The sequence below is a fragment of the Lampetra fluviatilis genome, chromosome 11 (assembly GCF_964198595.1).
Source record: "Lampetra fluviatilis chromosome 11, kcLamFluv1.1, whole genome shotgun sequence".
NCBI classification, from domain to species: Eukaryota; Metazoa; Chordata; class Hyperoartia; order Petromyzontiformes; family Petromyzontidae; genus Lampetra; species Lampetra fluviatilis.
The window spans coordinates 10,544,860-10,567,627 of record NC_136285.1 but is presented as its reverse complement, the minus strand read 5'-3'; the positions used below and the strand labels follow the sequence as shown (position 1 = coordinate 10,567,627).

Sequence of the window (22,768 nt, the reverse complement as noted above, 5' to 3'; positions counted from 1 at the left end):
GATTCAGAATCTATTGCTGTATGTCATCTCGTGGCTACGGACCAGATGATATTATACTGCATAAACTGTTCTACATCAGTCCACTTCTGGATGAAGCCCTCCTCTTACTAAGTCAGTCTTTGGGTGGGTTTTTTGGACCATGTTTCATCACAATACGTATTCAGCTTTGGAGCCCAAAACTGGTTCAAATATCGCCACTGATGTTAATTAAACTCTAGTTGCTCAGTTTAAAGTGCAATTATAATATTTGTAATATTTATACTGCCAGTATTTATTTAAAATATTTAAAGCTCATACTTGTAACATTTTTTTATCAACTGAATGTGAAGCACTAAAACAATGTTGCCCTCTAGTGGCATTCTACTAATATGTTATTTTACACTCGGGCACCTTAAACATTGAATATAGTACAGTACTGGCATTTACATTTTAATAAACTAATATATGTGTTCATATGCATTCCACAGTTTTGAAACCAGTTGGCCGGCCCTAGACACAAAGTGTATGTGTGCATATCAAAGATAAGAGATGTTTGTTGGGTTACATCTTCCTTTAAAAGTAGTGGTGCTTACAATTCCATATGTGTATGACCTTTTGTGCGTCAGCTCATTGTTGCTAGTTTATATCGGAAAGGTACTTGCGTGTTTGGGAAGATATGATTAGAGTACAAGTACTACACTGAATATGAAGCATTGGGGTGGCTTGGTAGTAAATTGGTTCACATACTGCGCGATACAACCAGTCACTGGTAATTCTAGATTTTAAGTTTTCGTGACTGCAAGGATCCATACTCTTTCGTTTTTTCGGTAAAGTCACGTAGGTAAAAAATTAAATTCAAACAAATAAATTTAATCACGACGTTTCGGAAGCAACACAAGCAACCGTCATCACTGGTAGTAGAGTTCTCAGCCACGGCTAACATCAGAGCATCTGAAATAGACCTGGGTGCCCCCTTCACCAACCCGAACTGATTGACCAGTGCAGTGAAGTATGGCCAACTAGCCAGGCTGTAGATTGAAAAAAGGGCTGTTATTATTATTGTTACTACTACTACATTATATGAAGAATATCAAAGTATTTCTGTAGCAAAATTCACCTCTTGGCATTGCAACATCCAAAATGGCAGCGGTAAATAACGCTGCAGCAATGCATGGTATGTGTGTATTAAGATACAGGTAACATTAAAGTTACATGTTATTTTGATGTTTTACGTATGACGTGGGAGAATGTGGATACTTCTATTCATCTGGCCTGATAAGCCAACATTCAGAACTACCATGAAGAACAACCTTAAATTTAATGGGTTTGTAGTGCCATTACATTTCAGCCATACCTTAAAGGAATATATTTTAGCCTTATGCCTTTAATTTTCTTTTAGTTTTTTTTAAGTCTACTCGGGCAGCTATAGACTGGAAATGCCTTCTTCTTCTTGTGAACGTTCTTTAAATTCTTAAGATTCCTTGTAAATCTTCAGGGCCCAGAGCCCTAACAAGATAAATTGATAAGGACGTTTTATGAAGCCAATAATAAAGCAAGAAGGACTGAACCTGCAATTTGGTAAATACTTTAGGTGAACCACGCAAAAGTGTGTACCAATTCACCATATTTGAAATATGTCATATGCAAAGTAAAAAATGGTTTTAATAACACACGAATATGTGTAGAAAGCGCACAGCCTCTGTGCATATGCAAACACCATCAGTATCTCCTAAATAAGTGCATTCTGGTCCCTTTGCCTTCGGTCGCCTTCAACATACATTTGAGCAATGTGGACAACAATTTTTCATAAATAGAGCCTTGTCAAAGCATTAAGAAACAAATACATGGGATCTGTCGTCAAGGGAAGTTATATATATTTTTTCATTTAACATAAACTACTACATTATGGATGCTGCTGTGACTTAATGGTGAGCACACTGTGTTTGGAAGAGTAGACCAAACATACTCTCTAGAGCAGTGGTTCTGAACCTGGAGTGCACGCACCCCCTGGGGGTGCAAGATGCCCTTTCTGGGGGTACGAGACATGCCAGGAGTGTTTTAGAAGGTAAATCGTCGAAACACAAATAAGAAGCACGGGTACGTAAGTACAAATAGTTTGTTTCATCAAACCTGCGAATTTATGAAGATAAATATTTTAACGATTGACAACCAAAGGGGTACAAGGCTGCAATAAAGATTAAGAATCACTGCTCTAAAGGGGGATTTCTGGAGCTTCCTCTTGTGGATGCCGTTTCACCAGCAGTGCTAAGAGATGGAAATTGCAGAGCTACACCGATACATTTTCACAACAGTACATTATATTACGATTTAAGAGATAAATGTGCAGAATTGTGGCAAAATCACTATGTATTTTCAGTTCAGCATTATGGATGTTTGTTAAATAACATAAACCACGGAAGAGCATAAGTCATGCAATTGCTCAGGATGCTTTATAGGCAAATGAGAGCAGGTTCTAGCAAAATAATGTCCATAAATATACTGCAGCTCCCATGACTGTCAAGTGTGAGCTTATTTATATATAGAGGACTGCAGAACTATTAGGCCTATAGGCTAAGGACGCACTGTATGCAATTTTGTAACGTATATTATATTATATTAGGGATGGAGTGGTGGTGCAGCGGTAAGCGCACCACCACTCAGTTTGATTCTCAGTGGTTACTAGTGAGTTATATCTGAAACAGATCGGACCCCCCCCCCCAACGCCATTCCGCTAACTTAACCAACACTTACCAGCGAGGTGAAATATAGTTAAAGAATCTTCATGACCGACACGGTGTGGAGAGGCCTTCACACAGTAGTGGATTCACAAAGAACTGTAAATTATAATAATGTACTATTATTATTATCATCACCACAATATTATATAAATACACATGTTCAAAGGGAAGGGAAGGCAATCGTGAACTGAACATGACTTACAATCAAGGTCAAAGTCATCTATTTCAGTCAATGTCCTTCCAACATCCTTCCTGATTTATACAAAAATGGCTTTTGTGATACAGCCGATGACAAGTGAGAGCACCATATATGAAAGAGAAGAATTAGCCACAACGGCGGCTGTACCCACACATCTATACTGTATTCTAAATGAAAGCTTGATTAGCTAAAGTACAATTAAAGCATGCGGTTGATAATTACGTGACCTCTTGGTTACCGTCCACCACTAGAAATGTTGAATGAGTTGTTGTGAATTGTCTCTTCATGTCTTTATCCAAGAAGAGATTGGTAGACAAAACTGTTGCTTCAGTTACCAGTTCCACAATAATTGCACATGCATATAAAAAAAAAACTTCCTGAAAAGCAATATTCCTTTATTTTAATCACCTATTATGGAAATGTTTCTGCTTGTAATCGAATTGTCTCTTCACACCAATCTTTAGCCAAATATGAAATACATTCAACTTCACAATTCCTTAATTCGTATTGTTTTACAAGTGCCGCAAAAATGTATTCATCTTAACTGCATAGCATAATGTAGGTTTTAGGTACCAACCAATTACATTACTGTAGATGCATCCAGAACAAGAAAAAACAGACAAACCAATATGACACACTGGGCTCAAAAGCAAAATCTTGTATGATAAAAGTAAACTTATGTTTTATATGCAACAGAATATTTTGCGAAGGCATTGAATGATAGAGTGTTTCATGTTCATGTCACATCCACTTTGGTCACATCCGTTTTTAGCTTGAGTCAAGAGGACCAGATATTAATAAATATATTGATGTGTGCAATGAAACATATCACCGTATGCAAGATATCAAGTTACTTCCCTGGCAAAGACAATTGATTTACTAGAAATGTTAAATTAATGTCCACTCCCACAAATCAGTTTTTTTTACAGGCCATTTAAAAAATACGGTACAAAGCAGTTCCCTGTAGTAATAATGATAATCTACACTTCTAAAGCGCGTTTCGCGCTGAGGTCGCAAGGCGCTGCACAGAGCTAACAGCAAGTAATAGGGACAGTTTGTATGTAAACTAACAAAAATGTCATGATATAATTTTTCCCACAATGTCAGTGAAGCATCGCTCGCAATTGATACCAATCTCGACTTGACTTTCCCAAGACACCCAGCTGGAGGCCTTACAAAAATATATTCTCTTAGTTCAAAACAGAGTTTCCCTGTCTTAATGTGACAGTTGCATACTTGTATTGTGAAATGAAGGTCTGTTATATTGGACACCTTTCTTCGTGGCTGTCATATCACGTGCGTACAAGGAACAGCCAACATTATGTTCACGTGAGCAAATGGCTCAATGAAGAGCGTGAACACTCAGACTTGAAAAATAATAGTAATAATGTACAGTTATTGGTCAATCCACTGTTGAATGAAGGCTTCCTCTTGCCATGTTCCTATGTATGTTGAACTTTTTCGCACCATACGTAATCGAAGATGCGGGGGGAAGGACAACAAACTGAGCACGAAAAGTACTTCTAAAGTACTTTTAGATTTAAAAGTGCATAGCTCCAGTGGCTTCCTAATATTGTAAGGAAGAGCGTTCCAGACGGCCGCAGAAGTGCGTCTGAAAGCGCGCAGTGCAGTGGCCCGTCTTTTGGGGTTGTTTTATTTTTATATATTTGACCACATCAGTCAGTGGCAGCTTCTTAATGGAGATGCTCAGAACCGGTTCAGATATCACAAGTTTCCAATGTTAGTCGTGAGTGGGAATTGAACTCAAGTCACCAGATTCCTATGGCAGTGCGATAACGACTGTGTCATCACAGTTGAAGCTCCACACGAATCGAATTGAGACAGTTGAGTTCATAGCACGGTGTGCCAACCACTGTGCCACCACTCTATTTTAATTGAGAAATAGATGCAGTCTCGGTGGCATATTTAGTTAACTCATTTTATATATGCCCTGTGAGCAATGTGGCGTACGTCATGAGGCAAGGCTTAAAATAGACGAATGACGCAGTGGTCCGTCCTCGTCTCACTCTGCTCTTGGTTCCAGAGTCTGGTGGGACCCATTCATTGTATTTCGCTTCAGTTTATTTCAGGAGGGGAATGTGTGTATATTTGGAAGTTGAGTATCGTGCAACCACCCCTTTCCCTCCCCAGTGAGAATGGGACACCCGCTCCTGCTCGGGCTGCATTAGGATTCCTTATCAATTATCACGCTCGAATGCTGAAGAAGGAACTCACTTAACATTCCTTGCTATAGCGCTTGACAGACAGCAAAGTGGCAAGTTTTGGACGTGGTGGAATGGTTATCATGTTGGACTTGCAATTCAGAGGTCGCAAAGTTCCATGTGCCTGGTGTGGTAGTCGAAACGATGGGAAAGTTACTTAAATCGATACTGCAGTTAGTCGATCGACAGATCACGTGTGGTGGAGTCAAGTGTGGGTACGTACTCGAGTTGCCAGTCTTTTCTTTTCCACAAGCCAAACCCGGACATATTTCTACATCAGCCTGGGTCGAACAAAACTGTGCAGTACACTGTAATACAACACAACAGAAAATATCACCACATCTCAGAACAAATCAATTCCTACCACCCAAACACAGATGAAAATGTTGAGACTTTGCGGGTCAAACCCGGACAAGTGGCAGCCCTGTTGGACACTCCTTCCATTTCAAAAACGTGTGGTCAGCATGGAAGAGCGACCCCTTGAACAAGACATTGCAGGGCTGTACCTTTGGGAAGTACAGTGCTGCGGTGAATAGAGCGTGGCCTTCACACGAGAGAATGCAGTGCACTGGACCAAACATATCTGTGTGCCTCATGAGTGCGTGGGGCACTGAGTGTTGATCATAATTTGGTATATTTTGACAGTGTTAAGGGGGTTTGCCGATTTGATGGCGAGGGATTTTTTTAATGACTTTTTTTCATCCCTGTGATTGTACTTTCAGTTGTCACCTCCCCCCCGCATACTCCAGGATAAAAGCTACAGAGATGTTTTATTTTTATTAAGCGTAATTAATCAAACAGAGGTGGGACAAAGTCATTGTTATGCAAGTCCAAGTCGAGTCGCAAGTCATCAAATTCATGACTCGAGTCTGACTCGAGTCCAAGTCACATGACTCGAGTCCACATCTCATAGGTGGGACAAAGTCATTGTTATGCAAGTCCAAGTCGAGTCGCAAGTCATCAAATTCATGACTCGAGTCTAACTCGAGTCCAAGTCACATGACTCGAGTCCACACCTCTGTAATCAAACATTGCATCTAAAACGTCAACTACAATTTGCAATACGCGCAGTTTTTTTTGCACGGAGCTGCAGGAATCCACAGTCAAGCGGCGAGAAGTACCTACACCAACAATTGTCCAAGCTCTATAATCTTTAATAATAGAGGTTGTTTTGGGTTAGATCGCGTAAAATATATAAACGTGTCGTTAAACCCGCCACCACCGGACACAGCCAACTAGTAAGGGTTGTCACGTAAACAGAACATGCCAATTCGTCACTAGTACAGCACACCGGTGTGTTGGAGAGCCAAGCCACAATATTTATAAACTGAGTACGACGTTTTGCCAGTAATTACAACTAGCATCATCAGGCAACAGCCAGATTTGTGGAGAAGTCCACCTGTTTCGTTTCATATATAGAGGCGTAAATGTGGTGACCACACTTCTGCACTCTTGAGTCAGCAAACATTATGCATGCGCATTATGTGGGCCCTTTGATCTTGTCCTACGTGTTAAACTCTTTTATCCTATACGTATTGGGATGTTTGAGTGTGTATAGCTGTGGGAGGATACCGGAGTATTTGGAGATAACCCACGTACAGATGAAATACAGATGGAAATGAATCCACTTGCTGTACGGCCATACACTGACAAGCCAGGAGATGGCAGCCTTGATGCCATTGAAAGTCGGGAATTCTACGAATTCGTGTGATTCACCAACTCTTGCCTCCAGAAATCTGGGTTACAGGCGTGCCTCGCCAGCGCCTGGCTGGGAGCAGAGCCGGCCCAGCCACTAAGCGACCTTTGCAATTGCAAAGGGCCCCGTGGCCAGCAGAGGGCCCCCTAGAGTCACTGCTAGCTAGTGGGTGAAAAAAATCATACATCAAAGTGGCCTCCAACCAAATTTTGCTTAGGGCCCCCAAAGGTCTAGGGCCGGTTCTGGCTGGGAGACACGCCTGGCTGGTGGGGTTGATGGTCGAGCTTGATTTGTACTTAAATGGGACACTTCTGGGTATTGCCAGGTGCTGTAGGATAGGGACTGACTGCAAGGTGGCCAGGAGATGGAATCACAGCAATGGATTCTTGAATCTCTCCACGCAGAGCTTTTGAGCGTAATCACCTCCAATGGGTGGTGGCTTTTCTCCGGGTGCTCGGGGCTCCTGCCACAAGAAGCCAAACATTCATCATTAGAATCGGCCAAATATCCCCAAGTAGCAGGATCCTCCCGAAGTAGAGTCTTGACGCTCAGCGCGGCTTCCCAGGATAAAATGCACTTTAATTATTATTTCAAAATGCATATAACAACACATGATGGAAATACCACTTATTATTCGTTATATTATCATGTTAATTAATTTGAACAGTCTGTTATTGCATGAAGGTCTTCTCGTGATGTTTTAGTCATAGGGATCGTTTAACCATACTGCTCCTCCCCCGCCCACCCTCCTTGCTGGATATTTGATAAATCGCACACCGGTGGTAAGATATAAGCAGTATCTCATTTACCCTATAGTCGTATACTCCACGTGTAATAGCCTGCACATGTGCCTATAAATACAGTGGCGGTCCAGCATGGCCTTATGTGACCCAGGCAGCACTATGCACTTACGCCACCATTCAGTGCCTTCATTGTGCTGCTAATGAATAAGCAACCGCAGCAAGCAGTCCAAGTGCTGGGCCTTTACAAAGAAAGTAATTACAAAGCACGTCAAACATCGTCCCATACCGTGCCTGATATAAATGTGCAGTATGTTATCTGGGAGTGACTACATTTCCCACATGTTTGTGCCCAGTCATTGTCCACATTTTCTTGGGTTGCAATTCACCGTACGTGATCCTTTCCAAATCCTGCTTCTTTAACTTGTAATTGACTTACAAAGGGTTATCATTTCTTTAGTTTAATAAAATAGTTGAGGGTTAGAGGTTAAGATTAGTAGTTGAGTCGAGGGTTTAGGGTTCAATGTAAGGGTTCGTATTAGGGGTCAGGTTTAAGTGCACACTCGCTTTTCTTTTCCCTGCATCTATGGGAACAGTGGCCTCAACCATTATATTCTAACCTTGTGCTATCTGCCCATACACAGCTGCACCAGAATGTGCTTGTGCATGCACACAGCATGTGCTCGCTACTGCGACCCGAAGCGTGGGCAGGAAACAGTTATCATCATGGAGGGACTTTTTGTTCTTTATAAAAATGGTTCCAGCCATCATGTGACCCCCTTGGCTCACAGTGATTTGACAGTCATTATCTGCGTAGAGCACTCAGACAAAGAAGGGCATTGTCTTTACTCTGTGATGAAGTTGGCTTTTGTTGTTGCTGTTTCTCTACAGTGGCCTGAGATCCGGTCACTCTTAGGCACAGTATAAATCCACATTGTAATTTTAATCAGTGGGCGAGTTGGGGGAGTAAAACACAGTCGGGCCTGACTTTCACTCCTTCTTGAATGCACAGCAGCACACTTGATCACGCATTTGAAACCATCGTTTTAAATTCCATTTACACGAAAGGTCACCACTTCTTAGGTTCAAAAAAACGCAGGGACATATCACGGATAAAAATATCTCATAGTGTCAGGAGAGGGGAAAACTACGTGTAAATGAATTGAGTTGAGTGGTGTATTATTGCACAACTGACAAAAACTAGGACGTTTAACGTCCCGGGAAATATTTTGCAGATTTCCCATGAAGCTACCTCAGCTAAACCAGGACAGGTGACAACTCCACTGGCACCCGGTGGAGGTTGTCTTTTAATTATTTTTAGGTTCACATTCTGCCACAATGGACAGGAATCACAGTGAATGCAGTACATAAATAACACTGGTCAACAAAAAAAAAACATTTTTTTCTGGCCTGGACGTTTGCAGCTGTTTTAGACTAATTTCAGGGTGCTGATTCCAAATCTGATCTCAGATTTGCTCTATCACTTCTCATTTTATGCTATCGGCATACCCCATTTTCATTGATTTTTCCCGAAATTAACTCTGTCACTTATGATTGCAAGTTGTTGCGAGTCAGTGACTACTTTAGTGTTAAAATATGGTGCTGTATTTTCAGGATAGTGTGTTTATAATATCATTTTATGTAGATATCCACATTTATTTAATATTTTTATTCTGCAGTTTTTATTGAAAATGCAATATTTGATATCTCAAAAACCTGATGTGATAGACAAAACTGATTTGGAATCAGCACCCCAAAATTACCTTAAAACCGTTGGAATACCTGATGCCAGAAAAAGTGTGTTGACCAGTGTAATCAGACTGTGTTTACTGCACTCGGCCTAACCCAGTGTTGAGAACTCAGTGAAGCTCACGTTCTCCTGTAGACCCTGAGCGGTGACCCCGTGACCCACACTGCACTTGGCAGATGGAGCCAAGAAGCCCATGTTACTCGTATTGTACCATGAGAAGTATCAATCATGGGCAGGGCTCGGCAACCTGCAGCTCTGGAGCTGCATGCGGCTCTTTAACGATTGCTTCGTGACGTTATATTGACATGCATTGCGGCTTTTGCAATATTGATTTTTTTTGACCAAATTCAAAACAAAAAAAATTCTTGTATTTTGGTTGCAGACCCTTGATCATGAGTCTTTAGCTTAGTGTATAAACCGTATGTTTTATATTTATGTAGATGTTCCGATATTCTAAGGATTATAGACACCTAATATGGCGGTTGAGATTTAGATTGCTGTAATATCTAAACAATTATAAAAATCATAGACGTCTCAAATCACATTGGTATTTTTCTTCTGACTTGAAATTCCCTGTCAAACATACTACTTCTCTAACGACCTTTTCCCATAAAAAGCTACCATGTTGACCTTGGTATCATATATACTTGTGATATATAGATGAAATGGTAAAAATACAGAACTGTTAGCATTTGTCACCCTGAGTGGTACCACGATGCATTTTGGGCCAACGGTTCCAGGGGGGGCTGCAGTGTGTGCCTGCTTCCTAAGTTAACATTGCCCTCTGGTGTTTACTTTTTCTCTTTTCCACCAAGACGCCAGTTTTCCCACTTTGGTTTAACCTCACTCACCCTTGCATTCATTGCTAATGTTGTTCCTCGCCGGATTAAGTAGCAACACACGCGTTGCATCAGCAAATCTGGGATTGTCAATAGTTTTCCCAATTATGTTCATGATTTTATTTCTTCCGTCAAATGTTTGAAGAAGACAGAGGAGAAGAAAAAAACGTCTTCCGATGTCGCTGCGAATAGCTGTGGCCAAATCGCGTGTCTCTCTCTCTCTCTCTCCCCTTTCTCACGTGGATTTGAAACAAACTATTTTCTGATGCCGACACATTCCAACATCCCTTAAACGTGCGGTTAACGGACCTGGCGCGTCTTGGCACTGCATTGTTAATGCGCATCACCTGCCAATGCTACTTGAGTGGCGTAGGACTTGAGTGTCGTTAGCTTCGATTGTGTTTTTGCTACTGAGTGTCTGCAAGGTTATGGTTTATTCAATGTTGTAACTTCATTCTTTTCTCACCAAGGTCCTGCGCAGGTCACGCTCGTAAAACGGGCTGGCGGCTGAATGTTTCGTACCCGCGTAAAGATACGGGTTCAATGTTATTTGATTTGTTATAATTACACGGATGAGGTCGTCTAGCTCCAGTTGTCCGGACATCAGCAACAAAGACAAAAATGTAAATGTTAAGGAATATTGCACAACAAACAGGGTGACCTAAAGCTTTCGTGACTGAAGGCATTCATACTCTTTTGGTCTTACGGTAAAGTCACGTAGAAACAAAAAAATTTCACCCGAGGACGATTGCTTGTGTTGCGATCGAAACGTCGTGATTTTTTTTATTTTTCTATCTACGTGACTTTACCGAAAGACTAAAAGAGAACAAACAGGGTATTTAACCGGTCGTTAACTAAACACAGACGAGTTTAAAACAGTGCAAGTTCATTATAAAAATGTAAACATTGATAATCCTTAATAGAGGTTTTTGGGGTAGATCGCGTAAATATATAAATGTGTCGTTAAAACCCGCCACCACCCGACACAGCCAACTAGTAAGGGTTGTCACGTCAACAGAACGTGGCCAATTCGTCACTAGTACAGCACTAACCGGTGTGTTGGAGAGCCAAGCCACAACATTTACAAACTGAGTACGACGTTACGCCAGTAATTACAACCAGCTTCATCAGGCGACAGCCAGATTTGTGGAGAAGTCCACCTGTTTCGTTCCTTACATAGAGGCGTAGATGTGGCGACCACCCTTCTGCGCTCTTGCACAATGTGGGGGGGGGTCAACACATTTTCGCCTCTATCTCTATATAAGGAACGAAACAGGTGGACTTCTCTCCAACACACCGGTGTGCTGTACTAGTATAATACACTATACACTACACTATACACGACACTACTAAGCATTACACTATACCCTAGTGCTGTACTAGTGACGAATTGGCATGTTTTGTTTACGTGATAACCCTTACTAGTTGGCTGTGTCGGGTGGTGGCGGGTTTCAACGACACATCTATATATTTACGCGATATAACCCAAAAAAACCTCTATTGTGGATGATATTGGTCGCGAAAGCCTCGTGTTAAATTGATAATCCTGCCTGAAAAGGAAAAAAACATATATATACTCGGCACATTTTTGGACAATGGTCCTTTTGCTTTGATGAAGGGCCACGTGACCTTCCAGGGGGAATACATTTTCATCTCCGGCTGAAATGAAAACCAGAAAAAGCACCAACCATACATATACGGTGCTGTAAACCCTCCCACGGGTCGAATTAATCGACTGTAATTCACTCGCAGAGGCGATAGGTGTCACTCACGTGCCTTCCTCGTAACACCGAGAGGCAGTCATCGTGCGCGTTCCTGAAGCTCCCCCTTCACCCGAGGCATGGCCAGTCACCAGCCACATCATATTATGTAGCGAGGCAACATGACTACAATGTTGGCACGGTGACACACACTATGGCTTTCCATGCTCAACGGGAGATCGCCCCTAAAGGACAAACACTGGATTGCCCCCACTTGCCAGAGGGCCTTGACACTTCACTATATATCCGCCTGGCAGGGCCTGGCAGCGGCGTGACGATATTTCAAGTCGTAATGTCAAACTCGCACACCGTAACGCAAGGCCAGGGCTCTGCGCTCTGCTACAGAGTATTTTTTTTTTATTCTACCGTCCCAATTCATAAGGGATGAGGGCCCTATGCGGACGGAAAAAAAATGTCAGATTCATTGCGCCGTGAGAAATTCAAGGGTTATTCCAAACGGGTGAATGCCTCTTCCGAACACAATGCGGTATCTAAAACATCACGGGCTTTGACCAATGCGTCCGGTCGAATGAGATCTTGGAAGCCAAGCAGGTCTGAGCCTGCCCAGTTCTTGGATGGGTGACCACCACACAGGCACATCTGCGGGGCTACATTGTGGGGAGGCAGATGGCATTGCGGAATCTTGTTCCGTATTTCTTCAACGCTCCCACATCCAATTTTGGAGCTTTCGTGACTGCAGGAACACAAGCAATCATCATCAGGCAGTCGAAACGTCGTAGTATGGTATTATTTAATTTATTATTTTATCTTTATACGTGACTTAACCGAAAGAACCAAAGAATAATGCTCCCACATCCATTCTCCTCGCCTTCGCCAACTCGCACTGAGAGCAGCGTGGTGAAGTATGGTCATAACAACAAACCCCCCCCAAACACGACCACGCAACAGTGTGGGAAGGCGCTCACACAGTATTGTATTGAGGCTGCTGGATGAGGGAAAAATGCAAAGGTTGAATTTCATTATTGACATTAGAATCTCATTTCACTTAAATAATTTCATTATAATCTCACCCAGATCCAGAAAGGACGGCTGGCAAACAGAGTTGGAACGAATCCGACGTCCAAAATAAACAGCTCGTTCGAGACCGAAACATTGCACCGCCTGGCTTGGACATTCCTCGAAGACACTGGGTGGTGTAACCATCGACCGCGTCGGACCCCGTCAACAGGCCGATGAGCAACATCTCCTTCTTAAATGGAAAATGAGTGCGACTGTGGCCATGCGACCAAAAATATGGACCATATAGAACAACCACTGTGCTACTTCAACGGTGGAATAGTAAAATGTGCACTCAGTCTTTCCTGGAACCCTCTCGTGGCTTGTAAATCTCGACATTGGCATTCAGCGTCTGGACATATTGCCATACGCTAGAAATAGAATAAAATTATCGACAATGTGAATTTAAGACGCAAAGTCTTAGCTACAAATGTAAATGCTTGTTTTCTATGTTAGGGGGGGGGGGAAATGTTGTTTATCGGTAATATTGTGCATACAGCACTGCACAAGGAAGGCGTTTGAAAGATGGTAAGGTTGTGGAGGCTTCAAATATAATGAGTTTTCAGGGGAATTGATCCCTAGAGTTCACCAAGAAAGAAACATTGCGTCCTTACCGTGAAAGAGCTCTCACGCGCAACACATTTTCAAACCAGTCACCGATGATTGGTAAATAAAATAAACTGTATTAAAAACGTGTGGTTTTGCTTGACTGAACTATATGCAGGGATGGCAGTACACAATGCACAACAGATGTGGAATTGGAAAATCAGCCCTCCTTTCAGCAAGGGTCACTCACCTGCAGTGCTCGTATGTTGGCAGGTAATTTAAAAAAATTGGGATTCGGGCTGTGACACCAATGCTGGCCCATGATTGCAGAATTACGATGCGGAAGAATCTTATGACATCTACCTCACCTCATTCGAGACACAAATATCGCACCTCCTGGCTACATCCCTCGAAGACACCGGTGTTACCATCAACCGCAATCAGAACATGAACAGGCCGATGTGCCCATCTCAATTCATAAATGGACATTTAAAGACGCGTGGCCGTAGTGCGCGTCTTTGGCAATTCTCTGTAGAAATAAGCAGGAGACTGGGAATCAATCCACTGACTCCGTGCGAATTGCCCGTTTGATGAGATTGCTGACCACTTGGCTTATACGGTTGCCTACACTGGAGAAGTAATAACACAGGCAGTGATATGACAATTATTAGGCATGTAAAGGGTCACCACTCCCCAGCTCTGCCTCGTGATTGGATGAAATACAAATAATTATCGGAGTCCCAATTTGTTATCTTTTACCATTTCGTTTGTATCTTGTTATTTCTGTCTCTTTCGTCCAGTTTTTGTTAGCTCCATGAACATTACCATATCATACATGCCCAGTACATGTGCGGCCCGTTGGCCAACCCGCTGCTGATTGAAGGCCTTCCCATTGCTGTGGGTCGTGAGGTGTTGATATTTTGACCATACTTCACCACGTTGGTAAGTGAGGGTTGGTGAAGATGGGGGGTGGGGGTGTAGATTTTACTTCACTGCCCCTTATTGCCCACAACGCCTACTGCAACTGCCTGTTACGCGTGGGGGCCGCCCATCCATGCACCATCCAGGATCTTAAATCAGATGCATTACGGGTGATTTGGTCATAATTTGCACAAATCATACATTTTACATACACAATTCAATCGATGTTTTATTAGCACAAGAATCGACATTGACGGAATTTAGCATCGTCGCATGCCTAAGTTAGTCTAAAGTTCGTAAACAAAAAAGTGTCAGTGCTGTTCTCGCAAATGACCTTCGAATGCAACAGGGCATGCAGCTCAAGACCATGTGCTGTGGAGACATCATAACATTATTCCTCATTCCAGTTTATTCTTGGCAATGGTTTGTTTGTTTTCAAAACCTTTGCAAGGGCGTTTGCAATAAAAAAAAAACACTACGCCTCATGCCCTTTGCTTTCCAGCACAAAGAAAATACGAGTTACTACTACTGTACAGTACCGATGCGAAAAAAGTGAAACACATTTTTTTTAAATGAGAAATTTAAGAGCGCTGTGCAGAATGCGCAAGATGCGTGTCGGCTGACAAAACCGCCTGACCGAAATATTTATACACGATCTGTTTTGAGTTTGGCTCAGCGTGGCCGTGCGGCTATTTCTACGAATTTCTGAGAACGGGGGAATACAAAAAAACCTGAACCAGGGGGTGGGGAATTTAAAAACAAAAAAAGCACGCTCATAGTTTTTTTTTAGGTTTCACGAACTGTAAGATCAGTGGTTTCTTCATGCAGGTAAATAGGAGTGGCGCGCGATGGCTCAGATTTTTTTTGGGGGGCGGGGGGGGGGTGTTTGGCCACAACACTGAGCCCTCCCTCGTTGGCACTGCTGCTTCTGACATCGAAGGGGAGAGGCCCAGTGAAGGAGTATTCGTCAACTGTGCCACCGCCGACGCCCCCTGTTCCACTCGCGATGCAACGATTCGTCACGAATTTGGGGTTACGATGAAATTCGATGATCAGCTATTTTTTGCTTAAAGTTTAAACCGTATCGTTTGACTTTTTATTTTAAAATCCTATCCTGTTTGTGCAGTTTTGTCGACTTATTTCGACTAATTTTAACAGGAGTACATAGTTTGCGTCAACTCACCTGAAGACGATTGCCTGTGTTGCGATCGAAACGTCGTGATCAATTATTTTGCTATCTACGTGACTTTACCGAAATACCCAAAGAGTATGTGTATAGTACCTTTTGGCACACGTGATGTTTTTTACGTATATATTTTTTTCAGCTTTAGTTGTAAAAATAATCTGCGTTGTCTGTGCAGTCTTATCCACCGCATGCACTATGCATCTGCTTGTTCATCATCATCATTGGGCAATATCTATCCACTGCTGGATGAAGGCCTCCCCACGTGGTTTGCTACCCCCACGGTCCATTTCACTCCTGCAGATGAAGTGATCTCATTGTTCCATCTCTGCAGTGACCATCCTCTGATTGCTTTTTGTCCCTCGGCTGCCATCTGTCAACAGAGTCGTTAATTCTTGAAAAGTCATTGTTGATGACTCTGCTTTGCATGCTGCTCCCTTCACCGCATGCTCCTCTTTCTCTCTCTCTCTCTCATTGTAATTCCGAGTTGGTATTTTTCCATGCTTTAAAAATCATAGGCAGTCATGTGCACCGATTGAAAACTGTTTTTAATCTTTAGGCAGATTGGCACAGTAATGTTTCGCAAATACGTTGTCACATTGTTATTAAAACCACCACCTGAATTGCGTCGCCTTAAACCCACACTCACATCGCTGACAGCATCATCCGTCCTTTCTCGGATCCGTCGCCTATCAGCCTTTGCCTCCATCCAGGGCCGTATTATCCAATAGGCGCAGTGGGCACTGTGTCTAGGGCTTAGGGAAACTAAAGGGCCTACGACACAAATGTTTTACCATATTTTGTTGTTGCTTGAATGATACAAAAATTTTATAACCAAGATATCTTCCCGAATAAATACATTTATATAGCAGTGATAGGCAGAGTGTATGTACAAAGAGGCAGAGTCACGCCAATGTCAATCGGTTTTGTTTTTGTAAGGTGAGAGAAATTAACACCGGAGATGAACTTTTCGAGATTTTTTCATTGCAAAATTAGCAATAACATCTTCAAATGGTGTTTTTCGCACAATCTCGATCACAATCGAGAGTAGTGCATGGGAAAGACAAAGGCGGCGTTGTTGAGCTACGCGTGAAACAAGCGCCGTGACAGCGGCGGTAGTTAGTAAAACACGGTGCAACAGCAGTACCAGCTGTATAAAATTATCACCTAAGGCTGACGAAACCAAAGTGCCATGGGCCGACAAGAACCTGAATCCGGCCCTGCCTCCACGTACCCTGCAAACCGCTTCGATTCACGTCGTTTCGATATTCGTAGTCGCACCTTTCAAGGAACTCATCTCCAACGTAAACCGAGGCATCACTGCATCTTGCCTTTTCGTTATCGGAGTCATTTTGAGCAACGCCCCATCCTGTTGTTGTTCACCACAAACCCTCCTCTGCTACGTTTCACAGTCGTGTCCCTCCAACAATTATTTCATTTGCCACCTGTGTATATGTACGTAAGCAGGCAGTACTGGAATGTATGTGTGTCATCCAGAATCAGAATGTGTATTTATACTGGAAGAATCCGATGAGCTTGAAAGCTCTTTTTCACAGATGTCCAGTCAGGGTTGGATTAGAACGTTACAACAAACAATACAACACACACGATAGGAGTACAGAGTATAGGAAAGGTGAGAAAGTAATCAAAATGTTTTTTTTTTTACCAGTAACAGACCACTGAGCTATTAGCTCATTTTCATAAGTGACCTGGCCACAAATGATATCTCAACGAATTGGCTCAACACGTGGAAATTTATAGCAGCCATATTATCTAAATAATCCAAACGCATGTTTCTACATGTGGAGAGAAAACCCGGAGGCAACCGGAGGAAAAGATCCACGCGACCACCGGGAGAGAGAGAGACATGCAATCTCCAAATATACAGGCGTCAAGGTCGGGATCGAACAACCGACCTCCTGCATACCAGGCGAGGTTATTAACATCTCGCCACCATGGCATCCTCTTGGGCAACTTCCCTCGTTTAGCTGCCGTAACGTCAGCCTTGACCACCAGCCATCATCCCTTCTCGCGACGAGATGGGCTCGTGGTCGAGGGATGGTGACAATTTGGCAAAGCCCTCATCCGGCAGTTGACAGATCGTGGATGCCATCAGGGGATCCCATGGGTAAAAGACAAACGTTGCTCTGAGAGACCTTAGTTCCATCATGGGAACGCTACATATGCAAGGTTGTCGTTGTTGATGATGTATGTCGTAGGGCTGCACTAGTTGTTTACAGTTTGTTCACAATGCTTTTTGTTTGTTACAGAGGAAGCGACCCACCGCTTGCTTCCACCCCACCCCCCCATCTCTCCCACGGTCGCCCACTTTGCCCCTCACCGCTCTATTTCCGTCACCCACCCCCCCTTGGGTGTGTCGGTTCACTGGCAAAAGCTAAAACGATTAAGCCGTCGTGCTTAATGCGACCCAGCCTGCCGATGTGTTCACGCCGCGAGCCGGGCACACGAAAGAAGAAGCCTCGGAGTTCATCTTCTTGGTTCTTTCGGTAAAGTCACGTAGTAAGAGGAGGGCTTCATCAGAAGTGGACTGATGAAGCACTGTATACAGTTAATGCAGTATAATATCATCTGGTCCGTAGCCACGAGATGGCATACAGCAATAGATTCTGAATCCATATTTGCGGAGCTTTTAGTGTTGTCCTCTCGATTTAAAGCTTTCGTGACTGCACAGATTACTCTTCTTGGTTCTTTCGGTAAAGTCACGTAGAATGGAAATAATAAAGTAATAAAAATAAAACATCATAAAATAATTCTCACGACGTTTCGGCCACAACGCAAGCAGCCGTCCTCAGGTGGAAAACAGGTCTGTCGAGGAGACAGAGTCTGAATGACAAGCCCCAGGCTTGGAGCGACTATTTAAGCTGGGATGGAGGAGGCGCTCTTCACCCCTCCATCCCAGCTTAAATAGTCGTGAGAATTATTTTATGATGTTTTATTTTTATTATTTTATTATTTCCCTTCTACGTGACTTTACCGAATTGAACCAAGAAGATGAATCCCTGCAGTCACGAAAGAAGCTTTAAATCGAAATTTAAGCCTCGGAGTTGTCCGCGGAACGCTGTGCGCGGAACTGACGGGTCGCTATATGTGCCAGACATGTGCCGGCGCTTCCACTGAGGAGCGGGTGAGGCTGGGGAGGGAGCGCAGTCAACGTGGGGAGAGTCGTGGATGCCCCAGGCTCTCCCCCCCCCGCCGCCGCCTCGCCCCCAAAACCTACGTGACTTTACCGAAAAAACCTAAGAATATGAATCCTTGCAGTCACGAAAGCTTCAAATCTAGAATTAATACCCTCTACGGGGAGGAATTCCACCTATCTGTTAGAGTTTTTAACAGACAACGAGACAAGAAGTCACAGCTTCTCGAGATAACAAGGTAATACAAGAACTGTTTTCTTGGAATTTCTCTCACTTGATACAGCTATCGTGCTGTGACGGTTCCACCTGAAGACGGAGGCTTGTGTTGCCTCCGAAACGTCGTGATTTTATTTTTATTTTACTTTAATTAATTTTTATTTTTTTACCTACGTTACTTTATCGAAAAAACCTAAGAATACGTGTAGACAGATGTCTACGAGACCAAGAGTCAGAGTGGTCGCTTGCTTCAACGAGCATTGAGGAGGCAGTGCTCATCTCCTGTTCCATGGCCAAGAGCTAACGGTGGAAATTCCACATTTCTACGTCAAGGGGGAGGGTTTTTTCCTCCATAGGACAAACACTGTTGACTTCCCACAGACTGGTGCTCAATACCTACCGCATTCACCCCGTAGGAATTATTGGGTTGATTTAACCGAGTCAACCGACAACTAGGATTTGACCAAGCTTCCGATGGTGAAGAGACACCCACACAAATTACGATGCTTTTGAGTCCACTTTGTTCTCCCTATAACAATGTTGATTGTGCTGATGATGAAGCTTTTAAATATAGTACAAAGTAGCGCATAATCAGTAGGCTGAACCCTCTCGGTCAGTCACCAGTTGTTGCGTAGATGTAATAATTGTGTTCGTTTTTATTTTACCAGGTAAAGCCCATTGAGCTATGTAGCTCTTCTTTTGCAGCGACCTGGCCACAAATGATAGCTGCCTGCCTATGAGTCGCTGTCTTGATTCATGCCAGCACGGCAATGTTTCGTGCCACTTGAAGACCAGCACAATATTTGGCGTAATCTCTGGACTGCTGCAGGAGGAAACCAATGCTCGGCACGGGCCTTCAAACAAATAATTCGTTGGGAGATGAGAAGTGTATGGCAGATTGGTCCTGAGACCACTTCCATCGCACTTAGTTTATTCGTTTTTAGAATGACGTATGAAGGGCGAACGCTTTGCTTTTTTTGTTATCTTGGAGATATCGCCGAACAATATTTGTGCATATTCTTGGTTCTTTTGGTAAAGTCACGTGGAAGGGAAATAATAAAATAATATAAAACAATAAAAAAAATATCACGACGTTTCGACTGCAACACAAGCAATCATCATCAGGTGTGAAATCCACAGAAATAAAATTTGGAAAAAGATTTATATTTATATTATTTTATTATTTCCCTTCTACGTGACTTTACCGAAAGAACCAAGAATATGAATCCCTGCAGGCACGAAAGCTTTAAATTAAAATTTAATATTTGTGCAACCGATTGATCAATGGCTGAGACGAAAGTTTCATTTTATTTGTTTCAACAGAAAGACACCTGTGTTAATCCCAGGCGTCCTCAACGCTGGCTAATACAGGTGCCCGTTTTAAGCACTCAAGCTGCTCTCAAAGCTTAGAGAGATTCTCTTACACCTAAATCCCATCTGCTCGCCATCCCGCTTATCAGTAAAGCGCGGCTCGGTTTAACCACGACGCCTCGTCCTTGTTCGGGATTTGGCGGGGCAGCGACCTCAAATCCTCGCAGGGAAAGTGGCTGAGCGGGGAACCTCGCGTTGCCTCTCTGGCAGCATCGTCCCGAGACTGACGATGCGAACCGGGTCGCCGGTGGAGAGAGCTTTCCTCCTAATCCCCACGTCGTCGTCACCGTCTCCCCGCAGCCGCCCACATCTCCGGCCGCGGCGTCCGAACTCTTCGAGCTTGCACGAGACCCCATCCGTAGGGCGGCCCTCCTTTGGGTGACTCAAGCTGAATTTGTACGTGGTCTCCCAGCAGATCCGGGTGGTGTCGGCGACCTCGGCGAAGATGGGCAGCGGTGCCAGCGCCGAGGACAAGGACCAGGCCAAGCACTCCAAGGAGCTGGAGAAGAAATTGGCGGAGGACGCGGAGAAGGATGCGCGCACCGTCAAACTCCTGCTGCTAGGTAATGGCGTGGCTGGCTCCCTCGCGGAAACGGACTCCCTAAATGGTGTTGGGGGTGCTGGTTTTTTGGCCCCCTTCGCTGTCGTTTGGAGAAATGGGTCCGCAAAAAATTTGGGTCGCTCTCTCCTGAGTGGTTCTTAAGTCCACAACTGGTTGCGGACTGCTCTTTGTGCTGCACTGAACAATCTCAGTGGTATTCTGGGGGGGGGGGGGGATTTGATGTATGTTTTAGAGAATTTCCTGCGAGAGGCATGGCCTGCACACGCCATGCATCTGCAGAGAAAGATTTGCAGAATTGCACGGTACGCTGTGCTTGTTTATCGCGCTGTGGGATATTTGCAAAATATGTATCGGGGCCCATTTGCCCTCCTCCCATTACCCAGTGCAGGAAGCTGTTGATAAATGCGATGGGAGTTCACACTGAAATAGAAAATTGATTATTTGATGACGTACGTTATTTTAAAAGATGACAATACAATAATGGTGGAGTAATAAATGGAGAAAGGAATGGGAAAGTGGAAATTACCAAGAGGCTATTCCTCCTACGGTCGTAAAAATAATGGCAGTGAGCAATTGATACAACGTGAAACCGAGTGGTAAATTTTGAGAGGTTGCCTGGCTATGTATAATCTGAGCTGTGTGTGGTGGGATATAGTGTCAGCAACAAGCAAACAGCTGGTTGAAGGAACCAACTTCAGTGATTCTTTGACCATAACTTCCAGTGTGTTGTACAACCAGCCGTAGGATTCCACAGGACATTACAAGCGACGATGGGATGAGTGGCTTATGCATCCTACAACAACCAGCAGGCTGCCTTATGTTTGTGGCCCTGTTCACTCTGTAGCCAGGCTCATTCGATTGAATTGCACCATGTTTTTGTGATCATATTTTGTTAAGCCTTGTATGTTAAAAAAAAAACATATGCATCGCTTTGCAGGAAAGCCAATACAATTTGCAAACAGCTGCAACATGTAATTATATTGCAATACGTCTCTGATACTATGTCGAAATAACTTACACGGTAGTTTTGAAATGATTGCATTTTCATTGTATCATAAATCACAACTCCGGGTTTGGTTGCATGGAATGTACTTGGAAAAGGTAAAAGTGCAGCCATGCAATTATTTGCTCATGCCATTGTTGGCGGAACGGATTTCACTCAAGTGATCTCTAGGGAATCCCTCGAGAGTATTTGGCCTACTCTTCCATGCTGGACAGACGTCTTGGAAAAGGTGGGAGTATGCACACTTTACTCCACCACATACACGCGCACTGCCGATAGACTAACTGTGGTTGCACCCAATGAGACAGCGGGTTTAGGAAACTCGCTCCATTATTTCAACCGTCGCGATGGGAGATGAAGTTGAACCGGTCCATCGCTGGATTGCAAGTCCAGTGCGCTCACTGTTGTACTCTGTGTGACAAAAAATGCTCAAGTGCTGTGACCGACAGACTGACTCATAGACAGACACATTCAGTTTCTCATGTAGGGGATTATAAAAAAGAGAATTCGGCCATTCTCAATTCATCAATGGATGAAGGTGTTGGTTATGACGTTTTTTGACCATACTTCACCACACAGTCAGTGCGGGTTGGTGAAAGGGTGGGGGGGGGGGTTTGGGGCTGGAGGGTGTAGGACCAATTGTGAAATTCTCCACTGATGTGTGAATTGCGCTACGAATTTGGTCATCAGGCTCATAGGTGCAGTGCGCGACCCATCCTTAAAATACACTAAATACACGAGAACATTACCGGTCACCATTAAACTGCGCATACCAACACTTGCGGATACGCAGCCGAGGCAATTAGTGTACAGCTATAACCCCTGACGATGTGTCCTCCTGAAGCATCGCACGCAACGTTGTGCAGGCATC

At 43.6% G+C, this 22,768-nt stretch overlaps 1 protein-coding gene across 1 annotated transcript in view; it reads left to right on the top strand.

The window, feature by feature from the left end:
* Positions 1-22,768, top strand: part of LOC144934793 (guanine nucleotide-binding protein G(t) subunit alpha-1) — an 84,555-nt gene that overhangs the window by 26,004 nt on the left and 35,783 nt on the right. The window contains exon 2 of the mRNA XM_078860952.1: positions 20,745-20,895. Within this exon, the coding sequence (XP_078717078.1) occupies positions 20,778-20,895 (118 nt within the window). The 5' untranslated portion in view covers positions 20,745-20,777. The remainder of the gene's footprint in view (positions 1-20,744; positions 20,896-22,768) is intronic.